The sequence below is a fragment of the Haemaphysalis longicornis genome, unplaced genomic scaffold (genome assembly GCF_048455015.1).
Source record: "Haemaphysalis longicornis isolate Haplotype H1 unplaced genomic scaffold, Haemaphysalis longicornis Haplotype H1 scaffold_12, whole genome shotgun sequence".
Classification (NCBI taxonomy): Eukaryota; Metazoa; Arthropoda; class Arachnida; order Ixodida; family Ixodidae; genus Haemaphysalis; species Haemaphysalis longicornis.
The window spans coordinates 97,186,581-97,204,870 of record NW_027526225.1 but is presented as its reverse complement, the minus strand read 5'-3'; the positions used below and the strand labels follow the sequence as shown (position 1 = coordinate 97,204,870).

Genomic DNA, 18,290 nt, shown 5'->3' with positions numbered 1-18,290 from the left:
AATGGGGCCCTGGACTAAGGGCACCACCCTCTGAGAGATAGAGAGCCTGACTTTATAATAAAGTTTTCTACTACTACTACTACAACTTTTCCAATATAACAGCAAGAAACCAAAATGTGAAGAGCTCCATGCGGTGAGAGGCGCTGGCTGAAACCCCCCAAAAAATATCTATTCTTTCCGTTGACAGAAATGAACAAGCGAGTCGTTGAAACACCACTAACACTTTGATAAATCAGGTTTCAGCCTGTAGCCGCGTTTACATGAATGCGACAGAATTCGTAGCGTATCACGATTCACGAGAAATGCGATGCGCTACCGTTTACATGTAGCGCGTTGCCCCTGGTGCGATGGTGGCGCCTTACGGTGTCGCACAACGAAGGAAAAGCAGCGTTTTTGTAGCGTAAGCTGCACTAGCCGTGGTTGAGCAGTTTCGCATGGACCTTGAAGGGCTGTGCTGTGCAAGCGCGAGGAGCATTGGATAGGATTGGATTGAATTGGCTCGGCTTGGATTGGATTAAATTGGATTCTACTGGAATTGGAATACGGGTGTTAAGAAAATTGGGTCTGCACATTCGCCGGTCTGCGCATTCCAGAGGAGTGACGTCATAGCCCCGGCAGAAGCACTGGCGCCGGCGCGTGCCCAGCTGTGCGCCTCGGTTGCGCAATAGCCAAGTCTGACGCTGCGCCGGAGCCGCTTGATAGCCGTTTCGCGTGGCTTCTGGAGGGCCGTGCTGCGCATGCGCGAAGAGCAGTGACTGGATTCGACTGGACTGGACCAACTTGGATTGGATTGGACTGGACTGGATTGGAAATCGTTTTAGCAGCAGTAAGCTAGACAACCAGGAAACCTAAGAATAACCAGCTGAACCTTAGCTCATGCTACGTATATCCTGGCATAGCCGACCTAAGCCACTGCTAATTTTTTGTCGCTTGCGGTGCTTGGCGTTGCTGGTTGGCATTTTTTACCCTCGACTAGCATTGTTTGGCGTCTCACACACGATTAAGATGTTTTGAAATGCGAAGCTGCGTTTGCAGGCCCTGCTGTTGTTGTCGACATAATTCGTAATGCGATGCACTCGCGTTTGCATGCACTTCGAAAGTCGACTTACGCGTCTCAATCCACCCTTGTCTGGCGCATTAATGCAACGCGCTCGCTTAGCGCATTAGCCCCGTTTACATGGATGCGATACGCTAAAAAGTTGATACGATGCGATGCGATGCGCCACTTGTCGCATTCATGTAAACGCTGCTAGTGTCAAAGATGACGTTGCTATTCAAGGGGAAATCACTAAAAGAACTCACGTTGTACGATTGGCCGTGGCAGGTGGAGACGAACATCATGAAGATCTGTTTGAGTAGAGAAGACAAAAATAAAAAAACTGTGGTTGATTGCTCTGTCATGGGAATCAGTAAAACACGAAAGTGAAATCTGCAGCGAAATCTGCCGCTGAGCATGATTTGCGGGTCGGCGGCTGTTTTGTGTGTGTGCTTGGCAAGTGACGTCCTGCTGGTGGGTCGCTTCGGCAAAGATGTACTGGCGTCATTTCCGTGACGGATATGACGCCTGTGAAATCTTCGGGTATCGCGGCATAAAATACGTTCGTATTAAAATATAAAATACGGAAACCAACAACCCTCCCTAAGTATAACGTACTCTGTAATACTAAAGGTTGCTACCCCGCAAGAACACCCTGTGTGCAGGGGTGCACCCTTTACAGGCCGCTTGCATCGTTGTACTGGCGTCACTTCCGTGACGGATATGACGTGAGCGAAATCTTTGTGCATCCGGGAATAAAGCACTTTCGTGGTTAAAAAACGAAAGCAATCGAGATGCACCACTTTTTCACGCCGCGCGAAAAAAAATGGTATGATCACATCTTACAAAACGCGGAAAATAACAAAGGAACAGTTCTAGCCATGTAAACGTCAATTTTCGAAAGCCATTCATCACGAATATGAAATTTATTTCCCCGTGGTTTTCAGTAGTCTTGCCAGTGGTACCTTCGGAAGGAAATGTTCCGGATGACTATGTCGTACGACATTGCGATTCTCACGAATGTGCTAAAAAGTTTAAAGCCGTTCCACTCAATGTCAAAGCTATCGGAAGTGCAGAGCAGTGAGTCGCCATAATGGGCTGTAGCGGTGTTATCCGCTCACTGCTACCACCCAATGCAATTCAAATTTCCCGCCTTCTCGGAGCTCTCGCACTTCCTGCCTGAAACTGCACCAGCGGGAGTATGCCGGCGTTGCACTGTCCCTTTTTTTCGGTTACTATCTCAAACACTAACCCAACCAGCGTTCCTAACTAAATGAACGCGGGCGCTACCGGTTAACTACGTATATTTTGCGGCAGATGTACCTACAGTTTTTGTGCGCTAAACAACGTGAAAACGTATGACAAGCGCCAGTGGTTCGCGAGTTTTGAACGCTTACGACTATATAAGCCGCATGGCTTTCCAAGCCTCTGGGTTACGCCGCGACGACAGCCGCTACGGCGGAACGCCGTGTGGCTCTACTTGGGTCCAGCGAGCGAGCTACGACGACAAGGCGAGACCCTAAAGTGTTTGGCACTAAAAATTCTAAGAGGGGTGTATATCTTTAGAAGTACGTCCGTTGCTGTTAGTTACTTTTTCATCAAACTTGTGACGTCCGCGTCAACTTACAAGGAAACAACGACAGCACTGGTACGAACAGCACTGCGCATTGGTCCGCTATTCGTTCCAATGCCGCCCTCGTTTTCGTTTCGGCCAAAAGCACACGTCGAAAAAATAATGGGCGTTTGCCATTCTGCCCGCTTCCGAATTCAAAATAAATTGTCTGCAGCAAACATAACTCCACAAGTTGTATAGTGTTGGCAATTATTAACCTTTTATTCCTTAGCCATATCGGCCCTGGTGTCCTAAATTAAGGACATTACCCACTATGTTTCTAGCAATATGAGAGAAAAAAAAGAAACGGCTAGTATTCTTTGAAATAGTTCTTCAAGGATGCCCTCTTTCGATAGATATTACCATAGTTCTTTTTTTTTATACAGCTGACGCTGGCAAGAGAAAGGCATTGCAGTGAAGACCAGGGCGACGTTGGGGCGACCCAAAGGACCAAAGTCCTAGTCTGACGTCATGGCTGCAGTATCTAAAAATACTTGCACTACCAACTTTATTTGTTTGTGTGTGGTCAGTGCTTTCCAAAATTTAGGAAGGCAAGCAAAAACATTGCCTGCTGAAATTTAAAATTACAAATACCTAATGCCCTAACTAGACTTCATGTCTGTAAATCGCTAATTACTAGCCCCACAAGCTCCATTTATTGTTTGTAACCTTAGTGTGTTCAAATATTAAGTAAAACAAAGAAAAGGCTGTTCTGCTAGAAATAACAAAAAGTCAGGGCTGAACGGAAAATGTTAAAATGGTTCAGTACTAGGTGTGTTAGGGTTCCCGTACTACAGCACGTACAAGGAGACTGTTGTCGGACGCATTAGCACCATCAGAATCGCGTTGCAAAGGAAATGCACTTGGAACTCCGGAAATACACTTGAACACGGGAAACACTCGCCACCCGGGAAATGCACTTAGAACGCTGGAAATAAGCTTGCCCACGGAAGTTGCAATCGGAATGCAGAAACCTTCTCAGTAAGCCCGAAAGTTCATGAGAGTGAACACCGGTTCTTTCAAAACCAAGACCTCTGCGGAGTAAGGGTGGTGTCAGCAGTATTTCAAGCTAGGCCAAAGTCACTGCTTTAAACAGTTTGCAAGCTGATTTGTGTGTTTACTGAGCAGCGTTCTAGCCAGAGGATCGTACTTTCAATCCGGGTATAAATAGGTCTGTATATATATTACACTTGAAACCTTCTGTTACTATGCACAGAAATGTTTGTCATGTGCCCAGGTAAACTCCTTACAATTCCGCATTTCAAAATGTGCCGGTGTTTCTAGCTGCCCTAAAGCAGTACAACAGTATCTCTAACTAGCATTACGCTACGTTCAGACTACGCACGCAAAAGACATATCGTGATCTATGGACGAAAAAAAAATGGTTTGTCACGCTGTTCGGTTGGCTGAGACGTGATATTGACGTCATTCTTTAAAGTTATCACGACAGTTGCGGCAACAGTTTGAACCCGGCCTCAGTTATGAGTCTAACTGCAACAATATTTTAAAAAGACAGTACATCAAACTGATTTTGTACATCAGAGAATAACTTTCAGCTTTCCCACCGAGTCGCCATTACTACTGTAGTCAAATATTAACATAATCGTTCCTTAGGACATTTCATACATAACATTCACACGTCGATGCTAAAAAAAAACAGAAAAATGACTGGAATTTATTGAATATATCAAACCTTACTGTGACACCGCATTTGGCCTGCATCAACTAGTAAAGTGAACTTAGCATGTTTTCACAAATGTAATCAGAAAAAAATAGGGTAACCCTTAAGGGCCCAACATTTCTATTTGTGATTTCAGGAAAACTAAAGAAAACAGCGTAAACAGCGTGAGGAATGTCAAAAAGACGAGAATTAACATTGGTCAATTCAGTACAAACGCAATCCAAGCGGGCAATATTGTTCACGGAAGCAAACATCAGTGTGGTGTCTTTGCGCATGCGTGCATAGCAGTTTTCCTGGCATTTTGCTGACCTACATATTTCACTCTACCAGGATGAGATGTTTTTGCGAGGGGATGCTTTTCTCTCATTGATTTCACGCTCAGAACGCGGTTGCATTAGTGTTTCTTGATCTAACGACACCACGCTGAGCGGGCCTTCGTTCAAACCGCTTCCGCACGCTTCCAATTTGACAAAGGCACAGCGTCGAGTCATTATAACTTGCTATTGGTCGAGTCTGCGAAGCAGAACGGCCTGGGCTCAATCCGCGAAATCTCAGAAGTGACAAAACCGTTTTCAGACGCTTGGCAGCGCATGCGCTGTAAAACCGGGTGTAACCACACGGCAATGTACAGTCGTCACAAGAGTTAACAATAACGAAGAAGCGGGTGCCAGCCTATGCACGGAGCGGCAGATCACGATAGCCACCAGCGCATCTTCGGCGGCTGATAATCGGTGCTCCCGATGCTGACTTTCTGCGCATGCGCGCAACCTAACCCAAGCTGCCACTCTGCGCATACGCTGGCACCTCGTCCTTTGATGTTGTTAACACTCTTTGCGACTGTACACACGATGGTGGACACAAATTCAGAAAAAGAATCTGTTATGAAGGTATTGCACATAATAACGTATCGACAGCTATCGCTGTAAAAACATAGCTCCGTGCCACGAACCAGAAAACCCCAACAAACCAGTAATCTCGGCAAAAACGTGCTCTAGAACTTCATAAAACAGCAGTGCGAAAGATTTAGCGCTTACATGGCAGATTTCCTGTCGAAAATGTGAAAATTCGCGCAGAACGTTCCGAACGCATCCGCCATGAATGGAAACTTCTAGAACTAGAAGATTCTAATCTTATGTTCATTTGTCCAAACAGAGACCAATACTTTGCATAGGGAACGGGGAAACGAGAAAGCAGCAATCCGACACGCAAAACCTCGCCATGCCGCACATTGCGGGAACACAAAAATTTACTACGCATTGTGCATAACACCCTTGTGTAAACAGCGGCCCAATCAGCGGCTGAATTAGCCAAGGACGTTTAACAAACTCTTTCAAAGAAACGTTGCGTACAGAATCTATTGACCTAAGCGTCAGAGTAGTACAGAAATTCACAGGAAATTTCTTTACACCACGGCTGTAAAAGACCAAAAGTTCGTAGGCCGGTGTTACAGACAAGTGTGTTGACGACTGTAGATAACAATAACACAGCCTAGCCGTTTTTTAAGAAAATTCGGTATGCCTACTCAGTAGTTTGACAAAACTATTTCGTACCCACACGTACGACCGAATTGTGCTGCGCCATCACCGCCGTGAACACTTCCAGTAAACGCTAAGCCTTGCCGACCAACGCCCTTTCGGCTAATGTCTATAGACAGTGCACTCTTAAGAAAAAGGTCGTGGCACTTGCTAACAGAACACTAACCAGTTACATGTCACAGTATCTACTATGTACTTTGCTCGTTTATTAACCGGCCAGGCATAGCATAGTAAAAAAGCTACGCGTGACAATGTGGATCCGCTGAGCGCGCAGCACGACAAGGACGCAGTCAACACGCACATATTACGCTTAGACAAAAATAAATTGAGCAAGAATACCAATTGGATGTATGAGGAGAGTGAGTATAACTTAGCTTAAAAGTACGTCTGCTCTCGCTTTTATAGCCAGCAGCGGAAAGTCCTTTGATAGAGTCACTGGACTTGTCTCAGAAATCAAATATTTTAGCAATAATTTTAGAATTATGCGTTTTAATATGAGCATATACGATTCAGCATGTGGATTTGCAAAAAAGTTTTAATCGTGATTTGGAGTGGTAAAAGTGTGTAGTTATTATGTTCATTATTTCATAGAAATTTTGTTATAAGCGTGAATGTTACTATCAAGCAAGCAGCAGTTACTAAGTGCACGGTCTAGACTACTAACGATAACATTTAAGTTCACTACTTAGTGGCAGGGCCAACGCGCCGTTCTAGCGGCAGTAAAGTTCGTAAGCAGCCACTAAATACAACCCCTTGCTACCTCTTAACTAGCACTTTTGCTAGGAATGTATGCTCCTAGAACTATTCCCTCCAAACGATAGGCCGGCCAAAAGGAAAAGGAAACGACACTCCTAAGTGTATACTCACCGGTCAGACGCTGAGCTCGAAGCAGGGCCAGAGCTTGCAGCAGCAGCAGGAGGCAAACAATGCAGCAGGAAGACCGAAGCATACCGGCGACGTCTTCGTGCTCCCGCGCAGCCGAAAAGGCCCCACGCGGCGCTGACCTGTTCGATTTCTCGGTTCAGAGACGAGGGAGGCCCTCCTCGATTTCCCGCGCACAAACTACGCTGTGGATGGAGCTTACTCCGCATGTCCGGGTCACCAGCAGCGGAGGCCCAAGCGGCAGCAGTTGAGACCGGAAGTCATCGGTGCCTATCTCAGCGCAGACCGGATACGGCACCGGAACCAGCGTATCGGCTCCCGGCCAGTTCTGAATGCTTTCCCCTCTGCGTATACTCGGGCCGTAATTGGCCCGGCCGGACTCGTGCCCCCGGGCTGGCGACGACCCTGGAAATTCCCCTTGTTATTCTGGCATCGGGCGTTAGTACGGCGACGAACGCGCCCGCGCTAGCCGCAAGATGCCTGCCCCCGCACGAGATCGGATTTGGCTGCGCTGCGAAATCGTGGGACTCTTGTATACTGCGGATCTGACGGATACTAAAAGCGAGTGAGATAAACCCGGGAGTAGGCTCCGGGTTGCGATGTCGCCTACTGGGCTGACAATGGTTTGTACACGTTTGCCGTTAGACAGAAGGCAGCGGCTTTCACTTTGAGCGCGCCTAGTCGCCATGTAGGCAAAGTGGTTGGTGGATTATGATGTTTTACGCACCGAAGCTACGCAGGCGATGTGGCGCACCGTGGTGGAGGGCTCAGGATTAATTTTGACCACCTGGGGATCTTTAACGTGCGCCCAAATCTCGAACACACGGGCGTTTTCGCTTTTAGACTCCATCAGACATGCGGCAGCCGCGGCCGGTAATCGAACCCGCGTCCTTGGGCTCAGCAGCACAACGCCTTGTCCACTGAGCCACCGCGGCGGGTATGTATGCAAAGTGTGCCATTATTCTGGAATGCATGGGCAGCGGGTTTAGAAGACTACAGCAGCCGTGACGGCGCTGTTACGTAGCCCGGACAAAGCGTCGATAAATCTTTCGTACTCCAGAGACATGTGATGCATTTTTTTTTAATTGTTACGGTGTGTTCATCAATCCCAAGCGCCTGCCTTTTACAAGCACCAATTCGCAGCCCGAATTTCGGCGCTATCCCCATTCTGTCCCGTCGAGAAATATATTCACACATTTCTATAACATTGGAAACATCATTTCAAGCAAAAAAAACTGACCCTTTATCTTCCCTACTTTGGACTTGATGTTTGCGCGCTCATTTGCGTTTTTAATTTTTGCGGGCAGTATTCGAACCATTCTTACCCCTACTTTATCGATGCGCAGTCCATTTTACGCGCACCCCACATGACTGTCCCGCGTATCAATTCACGTATGGAGCCTGAATTACACCTCGAAGGACCTGTTCCTAAGAACTTGCGTTCAACGAGCATAGTAACACATCGTAAATCAAGCGACAACCTCAGGTAGAACTCATTTCGATTAAAATCGAGTAATCACGTGCTTCGGCAACTAAAAGCTAGATTTGTATTGAATTACAGCACACCACTTACGCCTTTAGCCCCAATGTGTTAATTCGTGGGCTACTGCCGGATTAATGCAGAACACCGGGGACAGCGAGGTGAGCAGACACCTCCCAGTTACAGCGTGGGGGTGGGGGAGAGGAGGAGTGCGTCAAATACCATATCATCATCATCATCCTATCTTCGCCCACTGCAGGGCAAAGGCCTCTCCAATTATCCCGGCCCTGTGCTGAATGCGACCAATTTATCGCCGCAAACTTCTTGATCTCATCTGCCCACCTAACCTTCCGCCGCCCCCTGCCACACTTGCCTTCTCTAGGGATCCACTGTGTTACCCTTAATGACCAACGGTTATCTTGCCTTCGCATTACATGCCCTGCCCACGCCCATTTCTTCTTATTATTTTCTACTAATATGTCTTTAACACGCGTTTGTTCCTTGACCCACTCCGCTCTCTTCTTGTCCCTTAACGTTGCGCCTATCCTCTTCCGTTCCATTGCTCGCCGAGTCATCCTCAATTTAAGCTGAACCCTCTTAGTGAGCCTCCAAGTTTCTGCCCCGTAGGTGAGCACCGGTAAGATGCAGCTGTCATACACTTTCTTCTTCAGGGACAATGGTAGGTTGCCATTCATTATCTGATAATACCTGCCGAATGCACTCCACCCCATTCTTATCTTTCTGATTATCTCTGCCTCATGGTTGGGATCCGGGGTGACTACTTGGCCAATCAGATGTACGAGAAATACCAGATGTGATCACCTAAACTCGGATGCCATATGATGTCTGCTGCGTACCGGACCGCACCTGCCCCTTCATCTATTGCTTCCTTCGTCACGTGAGCAAAAAAGGCAACAGGCCAATCGAGATGTCCGTATGTGAGCTCAGGGTAACGACAGAGAGCGTTCAGAATCCTGTTTGTGGGCGCGTATAGAGATGTTATTTGTGCGCTCTTGCCTTCTGCTTTACCTAACCGACATTTTTTTAATTGCCTTTTGAAGCTACCGTAGGAAATTGTGTATCCTCGATGCTTGCTTCCAGTTGCAAAAGTAAATCCTTAAAAGCTTCCCTAAGAGTTCGTGAACCTGTCAGAAGCTAGACAGACCAGTATAGTCATGAGTCATGACAGGGTTCCCCAGGATCTTATCGCTTTGAGTATATATTTAATCTACTTCACAGTTCAGATCTTACATCTCATTATAATAGCTTAGACGTCCAGTCACTCTTGCCTAATATCTTTTCACAAAACCAATTGCTACAAGAACGTTGATAAAACGCTTCAAACTCTAACAGCAAAAATAAACATTTTGATTACCAACTCCCCACATTCGCGAATACGTACAAGCTAAACGCACCGTCTGACACAAAAAGCAGTCAACTGCAACCTCAAAAAATCAGCTGGAACTGTGCTTAAGGGTATGGAAAAGATATACATAAAAGGATCCCCTCGCAACCGTCTGCCTCACCGCCAAGCTTATGCACAATACTCTAACCTCCATTGGCCAATCCCCTACAACGGCACGTGCCATCGACAAGAGGAACACGAAAAAAGCGACTCCGGCGCGTATAAAACAAGTCACTTCCTACGCCTTTTCTTTTACCAAAGGAAGCGCCACTATTAACATAAGATCGCTGTACGAAAGAGAAATGTCAGCGTTAAAGAGGGCGAAGAACAATAGGGCAGCTCCTGACATGCATCGCTATCGTTATGGAGAAAACGCAATGAAACAAGGCGCGACGCGCGCAGAACTCTAAAACCCCGGTTGTACTAAAACAGACTCTTGCGACACTTGCTCCAGCAGCGGCGACAATCGGCTTCCCTGAATGCTTCCCGCACCGCCGTCGCCGTCTCATCCTGTTGGTACATCTCCTTCCTGTTTTCGAGCCAGCCGACAATTTCAATGATTGTTCCAGAAGGGCGCGAAGCCACTGCACCCTGTAGACACGCGTCGTCGTCGTCGGGCCGGCGCCGCTAAAAGCTACCGCCGGCCAGCGAAGTCAACCGTGCACCGTAATTGGCTGACGCCCACCGAGCGTCGTCCCCCGGGCGGCAACCGTTTCGAAAAGTTTGGTCGGCTAATGCAACTCCGCTGTCTCCCGGCGCCGGACTTCAAAGTGGCCTCCGGGGAGGCACTCAATCCTTATCAGCTGCCCTGGGTGAAAAAAAAAAAATTTCAAAAGGAAATAAAGTAACAAAAAGTACTGACCAGCAGGAGAGCGGCAGAGGGTCGGCGATGACGCCAACGGTGCGGACTCTTCGCGCCGAGACCACGGTAACTGTCCCGGGAGTAAATGCTGGAAGCCACCTGGGGCCCTCCAGCTCACCATTTCATTAAATTTATTTTTCTAACCTAAGTGAAGTGAGTGGGTTTAGGTTCTTTACGAAGCTTTGGGTGGCAGTGGGGGAATGGCGTGTTCATTTCTGGGGTGAACGAGCGTACAGGTCGCCCTGGACGAGTTACCTTTTTTTAGAGTAAAACGAGACATGAAGCCCACTACGTGTGACGCAACGACAGCAAGTATTAGCCACATTGTAACTCTCCGGATCGTTAGTAAGTGCATGAACTAGACACACAGGGAATCCCTTGGAGTGTCAGTATATAAGTGTGTCGTCAGCGGGAGTTCATACAATCAGAAAGGAAAAAATCGAAGCCAGCTTGCACAACGATGCAAGCCGGATCTGACAGAAGAGCTGTGTTCGTCTCCCTCAGCTAAACTCTACGAGCGCCATAAAGGTCACTGAGAACCATTTACCCTGTGTATATAACATGGCGCGCGTCAGCAGAAGACCATATAAAACGCAAAGTAAGGTATATAAGTGCTTTATTTGTAAAGGGCCCTCTTCAGTATTCGTATACTTCATCGTCCGCTACCGCAAAGTATTCGTCGAGAACTCCCTCGCAGTTGAAGACCTTCACTACCACTTCTCTTTCAAAGCGATTGCATTCTCGCCCGTCAGCGCATTGCGCTTTCTGATAAGCCACGTCTTCTTCTGACGTCCGGATCTTCTTTGGTCGCCCCAACCCCCATGTGCGCGGCGCAGAGTCGGAGAGGTCTGCCGCTGCCGCCGCGGTGTCTGCCAAGTTTTATGAGCGCAGGTGGCCGTCTTTAGCAACGCGGAGCGGGTGACGTCAGGAGCGGACGGCAGTCGTTTTGTCGGCGACGCTGTTTGCTCAAACGCTGACTAGCACATGCGCTTGCTATTTTTTGCGAGCCTCTCACGTGGCGCAGGCCCACGCGCAAGCCTGGATGACACCGCGGCGCTCCTCACGAGACGCACGCTCCTGAGAGCTCGGTATTTTCTTGGTACTTTTTCTGTTTATGGACGGCGCAGCCAAGAGCTTAAACAGCTATGCTATTAAAACAGGTCAAACATTATATATTGCCACTCACACATAAACGATTAGGCATCTTTAGCAGCTTTTCTCCAGCGAAAACGTGTATAGCAACGAACTATGGATCAGCACCTCTCCCCCCCCCCCCCAAAAAAAAAAAATAACAAAAGGAACGAAAACCTGCCAACAAGATTACAGTAGCACCAAATCGATAAATACAAGCAGTATAGTGCAGCTGGACTCGACTTCCTACGAAAGCTCATAATGTTGTCATTGTAGAAATAACGGTTCCGGTGCTGTTGCTGCTGGCGCGGGAGAGAACAGTCGCCACGTGCGCAGCCACAGTGTTTACATAAGAGCGGTCATACAGCTCTGCTCCACATGCTCTGAATGTCCCACGGCCCAAGAATCGTCGAGGGACTGACAGCCCGTCTGCCTTGGTGCGTGTCCTGGTTTTGAAAAGAGGCCGCCAAGCCTGAATACAAAAGGCAGAGTTACAACTTCTTGCCGGCTAATACCCACGACAGAATGGTTACGGTTTCCGCTTGACAAGCAGAGGGGCCTGGCCCCTCTCACAATTGACAAAACCTCACAGTTGAACCTCACGGTTGACAAAAGCAGTTTGTTTTTCAAATATGCGCTCGGCTGCTTACGGTGACAAGGAGACGCACACGCGGCGACGCGGCTGTATTAAAGGAGCCATGAAGACAAAATACAAGTTGGGTTTATTAGAAAGACTGCTTAGTCCCGATAACAATGATACCAATATCATCGCAATCTTCGAACAAATAACGAAGATATTGAAGAAAACGTGTGGAGCAGTCGCGACACCCTAGCCAATTTCCCGCAACTTTTCTATGGCGTCACGGAACCTTGTTTGTGCGATTGGCGGCCGCCTAACTGACCTGTCGCGGCGACACATGACTGGATGTCTGTAATGGGGCCTCTAGTTCCATTTGACCGCATCACTTGAATGCTAACGTGCAGTTAACGCACTGAAAATTATGTTTTATTGTTGGCCCGTATGACGTCATTCTTGCTCATAACACGTCACTGTGGCGCCAATTTTGAAAGTTTTTAAATACTTCTTGTTTTTTTTTCGTTAACAACATCTTCTGTGGCTGTAATGGAGCTGAGTGAGATACTGAATCCTAGGTCTTTCAAATTAAACAAAGTTGTATTTTCTCTTCATGGCTCCTTTAAAGGGTCCACGAAGACGAAACCCAACTTTGTTCATCTTCGATGGGAATCGGCCTGAATGTGCACGAATAATAAATAAGAGGGAGAAACACGACAAACCGGTGGCTAACGACTGAATTTTTACTGAAGGCAACACAGATATAAACACCTGCAAATTTTTTCCGGCAGGTCATAAATATGATTAGCGAAGACTTCTCTGCGCAGAAACTCTTGCTCAAAGCTTGACAAGACCGCAGACAGCACACTGACGCAGTCATCTCCAGTTTCGTCTGCCGTCAAAACTTCAACTAATCCGCGTCCGATCTTGCGTTTGTTCCCTCCGGAAATCGCGATTTCGTGCATGTAAGTTTCACAGTGGCAGTCTTTCATGCATGTAGTGATTTCGTGCATGTGGCCATTTCGTTGCGATTTCGCCACATGCGATTTCACAGTGATGATTGTGTGCATGTAGGTTTACCGTGACAGTCTTTCGTGCATGTGGCCATCTCGTAGCGATTTCAGCAGGTGCGATTTCACAGTGGAGATTTCGTGCAAGTACCTTTCACAGTTCCAGTCTTTCGTGCATAAAGTGATTTCGTGCATGTAGTGATTTTGTGGCGATTTCGCCTCATGCGATTTCACAGTGGTGATTTAATCCATGTAGGCTTCCATTGCCAGTCTTTAGTGCATGGAGTGATTTCGTGCATGTAAGGCTTCATTCACAGTGCCAGTCTTTCGTGCGTGGAGTGATTTCGTGCATGTAGCGATTTTGTGACGATTTCGCCCCATGCGATTTCACAGGGGTGATTTCATGCATGTAGGCTTCCATTGCCAGTCTTTAGTGCATGGAGTGATTTCGTGCATGTAAGGCTTCATTCACAGTGCCAGTCTTTCGTGCGTGGAGTGATTTCGTGCATGTGGCGATTTTGTGATGGTTTCACCACATGGGATTCCACAGTGGTGATTTCGTGCATGTAGGCTTCACAGTGGACGTCTCTAACGTGCTTACCAAGGTCCCCGGAAGGGATTGATTGGAGCAGTGCAGCATGCTCTCGGTCCAGTCGTTCAGGCAACGGCCGGTTTGTCCAATGAAAACGGACGCGCACCTCAGGTAAATTTTATATACCCCACTTTCGCTGCACCCGGCGTATCTCTTGCAATATTTTTTTGCTACTCTCACTGTGAAACCTACATTCACGAAATCGCCGCTGTGAAATCGCATGTGGCGAAATCGCTACAAAATCACTACACGCACGAAAGACTTCCAGTGTGAAGCCTACGTACACAAAATCGTCACTGTGAAATGGCATGTGACGAAATCGCCACCAAATGGCCACATGCATGAAATCGCCGCATGCCCGAAAGACTGCCACTGTGAAACTTACACGCACGAAATCGCGATTATTGTAAGGAAGAAAAGCAAGATCGGACGAGATTCAGTAGACGCTTTGGCGATAGACGAAGTTGGAGATGACTGCGTCAGCGTGCCGTCTGTGACCTTGTCAAGCTTTGAAAAAGATTTTCTGCGTATTAATCCTCGCGAATCATATCAATGACTTGCCGGAATAATTTTGCATGTCTATATATCTGATTCCTTTAGTAAAAATTCAGTTAATCAGCGGTGTGTCGTGTTTTTTCCTCTTCCTTTCGTGCACTTTCAAGTCGATTCTCATCGAAGATTGAATAATTGATTTAATGGTAGGTTTCAACGCGCCGACGCAACACAGGTGATCCGGCGCGCCGTAGTGGGGGGCTCGGAATAATTTTGACCACCTGGGGATCTTTAACGTGCGCCCAAATCTCCTACAGACGGCCGCTTTTCTGGTCACCTCCATCAGAAAAGCAGCCAGCACGGCCTGGAATCGAACCCGTGTCCTCGTGCTCAGCTCCAATCGAAGATTCTGTACCAGCTAGCACAGATCAGAGCCATTCAGCAAAAAATTAATTCAATTTAAAATAATCAGCTTCTAGTAACTCTCTGCATCATTCCAGCCACGGAAGACGTTTTTTTTAACAAAAAAGCTCAAGAAATCTTCAGACTTTTGTTTTTTAGCTAGAGTGACGTGTTATGGGCAGGTATCACGCAACGGAGGCCAGCACCAAGAACGCTGTTATCCATGCTTTATTTTCACGTTAGAAGCAATGAAGTGATACGATCAGACGGAGCTAGACGCCTACTACAATCCCTAAGTCATGTTTATGGGCGGTGGCTTAATGGCCGGCGGCCGCCATTTGCACAAACAAGATTCCGTGACGTCACAAAAAAATCGCAGGCGAATAACTGCAGCCGCCACCGGTTGATGTGTTTTTCCTAACCCTTTGATGCCCAAACCTTCATATTAATTTGCTTAAGCGTGTGAGAAGTTTTTCGTGATCTCAAAGAACTTCCGACATCACAAATATAAGTCAGAAAAAAATTCGGTTCATTAACACTGGCCACTGGCTTCCCATACATCACTTGAACAAAAGAGCTACGTTGGTCACCATGGTTTATGGTTCAAGTGAAGACACTAACGTAAAGTTTGCATGGCTAGCATTTGTAAGAACAACGAAATTGCGCAATTTCGGTTACCTGTCACTAGCCCGTTGAGCCGCCCGGGCTCGATGCGAGTTGACACGCGTAAACAATATTTTTTTAGCAGACGGAAGTACGTGCAGCCCTCTCTTCTTTAATTTTCGAAGGTTCGGGATCCTTTGTCTGCCGATAGCTGGCGTTAAATATCGTAAAAACCACAAGGTACGAGAAAAAAAATATTGTTCGAGTTGCTGCTCCTGAGCAACACTGGGCGCCAAAGGGCTAGTATCTTGATAATTAGCTGCAAGCCTGCGATGGCAATCCCTTCGTTGTTGTCGGAAGAAAGCAGTCTTTTTTAAAAGCCATACGTAGGCTGTGTCTTCATGGCCCCTTTAAAAATAAAAAAAGGGTCAACTGCAAAGGTATACAAACAAAAACCGCCGTCTCCAGGGCTTAACAAGGTTTATTTGCAACCAGTAACTACGTTGTCATAACTTCTTCTGTGAGTGCCATAGGCTACCCCACAGCTGTTTGAACCACACTAATCTGCGCTATACACGTTGACTGCTACAGCCCTGCTGTTGCGGAAGAGCGCACGCTTCATTTGAAACGGTAATGATATCTAGATTCTCAATATCTGCACAGTAGCTTTTTAATGTTTGCGCTGCTTCGAGTGTGCGTTCAATGAGTTCTGCAACGATAGTTTTAGGCATAAAAGGAATGAAGTGCACAGTTTTCTAAAGGGTTATTGTAAATTACATCCGTGTCAGACAGCCTTTAGCCCACGAGCTTAAACGCCGTTAGTGAGACACCTAGAGCAAGACAACTTCGAGGTGTTTTTTGTCGCAGAGTGTATTCATCTCAAATGACAACCGTAGGTTACATGACCGACCTCATCCTTTATGAGTTACACAAATGTTAGAACAACAGTCTGCTTAAAAGAACAAGTATCATAGGTGGTGAAAGCGTGCACTATAATAAACGCATGCACACGCATGTACAGTCTCTGTCAAAATATTCTGGGCCATGTGAGAGAATTTTATAGGCCGCCAAGAATTTTAAATACAAGTCGCCTTTCGAGTGGGAATGGTATATTTTATGCCCGAAAACTGGCGAAAACCCCCTCCTTTCCTAGTGTCATCAAAAAATAAATCAACCTCCAACGTTAAGATTTCGTTTGCGACACTTTGTAGCCCACAATCTTTTGGCGTGGTCTACAAATTTCGACAAAGACTGTAGACTATAGTGTACATACGCGCACAATGAAAAAAAAAAATTAGCTGCTGGCGTGCAAACCTTTCAGCGAGCCACCCGGACAGTCCAAACATAAACGTTACCTCTAAAAGGTAATGCTATTATAGTAGATACAGCTTTGTTTAATCCATCAGCAACGAACGAAAATAAAGAATGCTATAGCAACAAACACAGCGCGCCACGAAGATTTCACTCACACTTCTCGCATCACGCTAAATTTATATTTAAAACTGTAGCACATTCCGATGTGGGATGAGTACTTAAAGGGCCTCAATAAATAAAAGAAACGAAAAAGATAGCGATGTAACGACATCGCGCGTCGACCGTCCTCCATAGTCGCCACTTCTGCACAGCCGGGCAGAATGCACCGTGTTTGCGATCCCCCGAGCAGTCCAAACTAAGAGCGTCCAGCACAGGAAGACCCCCCCAGCCGTGTTGCGGAAAACTGCTCCTTCTTGTATCAAACGTAACACCGAAAAAAGGCCGTAACACCGACAAAAGGTCGGAACACATGTGCGGAGAACGAAGCGTCTCCGCACACGTTTGTACTCTCCGGAAAACGGTCCAGCAGCTGTCAGTAAAGCCTACTTTCTTAGTCCGACTGAGCCCGACATGGTCCGACTCGGCCTGTCGGGCCCTGTCGGAGAGGCCCTGTCGGGCTGTGTTGGACGCCGATGCCGAATTCGCTCGCCGAGCGAATTCATCCGGCTCTGAAGCAGGGGACACATGAGCTGAGAGGGACGCATATCTGCACGCGTATTCGCACCCTGGTAACTGGTCCGGCGGCGGCCAGGAGCCCGCATGAATGCGACCGGACAGGTTTGGGAGGGGGGAAACGCGCGCGGGAACGCGCCGCTCGCCGGACATGTGTCCCCCGCTTTAAGCGGAGGACACATGTCCGTGCGAGCAATCCGGCTTCCGACGCGGGCAGGTCAAAATATATAGCAGATTGGATGCGCGCGGGAGCGGGAGTGCGGCGGGTAAATCAGCAGCCAAACCGGTTCTCGGGGTGGAGACGCGTGCGGAGACGCGTGCTTTCCCGCTTATGTGTCTCCCGCTTAAAGCGGGGGACGCATGTGCGGAGAGTGAAGCGTTCCCGCGCGTGTTTTTTCCCTCTCCCAAACCGGTCCTGTAGAGTTCATGCGTGCTCCTGGACGCCACTGGACAGGTTTCCAGAGTGCGAATACGGGTGTGGATACGCGTCCCTCTCCGCTCATGCGTCCCCCGCTTTACATGAAGGCTGCGGGAGCGGTTTTGGAAATGAAAAACCGCGCGTGCGGAAACGCGTTGTTCTCCGCACATGTGTCTCCTCCTTAAGCGCACCGCTCCTACTACGCATCCCCGCTGGTACGGCTTAGTACCGCTCATTTTAAAACCACTGAACGTCGTCCGAACGGCCAGTTCTTGCAATCCACGACGTAAAGACGTCTTCCGTGAACGCACTCGGTACGCTTTATAAGCGCACTGGAGAGCGATGTCGGATGGCTGCAGAGACGCTGATTCAGAACATGTTATGCGGCGTGAAGCGCCACACTCTGGCGACGTCGGCGGATGGCCCGGCGGTTTCGTTGATGAACGCCGGACGCAGGCGATCGGCGCATGGGCTGAAGCATCGTCGAGGCGGGCGCCAGTCCAGCGGCTCCATCGGCTCCGGAATGAACTCCTCCTGCGAGAGAAAAACCACGTGACCCAGCCTCTATCAGAAGCTCAAACATTCTCCT

General features: G+C 47.8%; 2 protein-coding genes across 4 annotated transcripts in view; both read right to left on the bottom strand.

Moving 5' to 3' along the window:
* Positions 1-6,966, bottom strand: part of LOC144163044 (uncharacterized) — a 136,210-nt gene extending 129,244 nt beyond the window's left edge. For both annotated transcript variants that reach the window (XM_077693829.1, XM_077693830.1), the window contains exons 1-2: positions 6,732-6,966; positions 1,303-1,347 (exon numbers count right to left, since the gene is read on the bottom strand). In XM_077693829.1, the coding sequence (XP_077549955.1) occupies positions 1,303-1,347; positions 6,732-6,813 (127 nt within the window). In that variant the 5' untranslated portion in view covers positions 6,814-6,966. The remainder of the gene's footprint in view (positions 1-1,302; positions 1,348-6,731) is intronic.
* An 8,761-nt stretch (positions 6,967-15,727) lies between these two features.
* Positions 15,728-18,290, bottom strand: part of LOC144163043 (uncharacterized) — a 150,971-nt gene continuing 148,408 nt past the window's right edge. The window contains exon 12 of one of the 2 annotated variants that reach the window (XM_077693828.1): positions 15,728-18,235. In XM_077693828.1, the coding sequence (XP_077549954.1) occupies positions 18,071-18,235 (165 nt within the window). In that variant the 3' untranslated portion in view covers positions 15,728-18,070. The remainder of the gene's footprint in view (positions 18,236-18,290) is intronic. The other variant, XM_077693827.1, reaches the window with a different exon arrangement.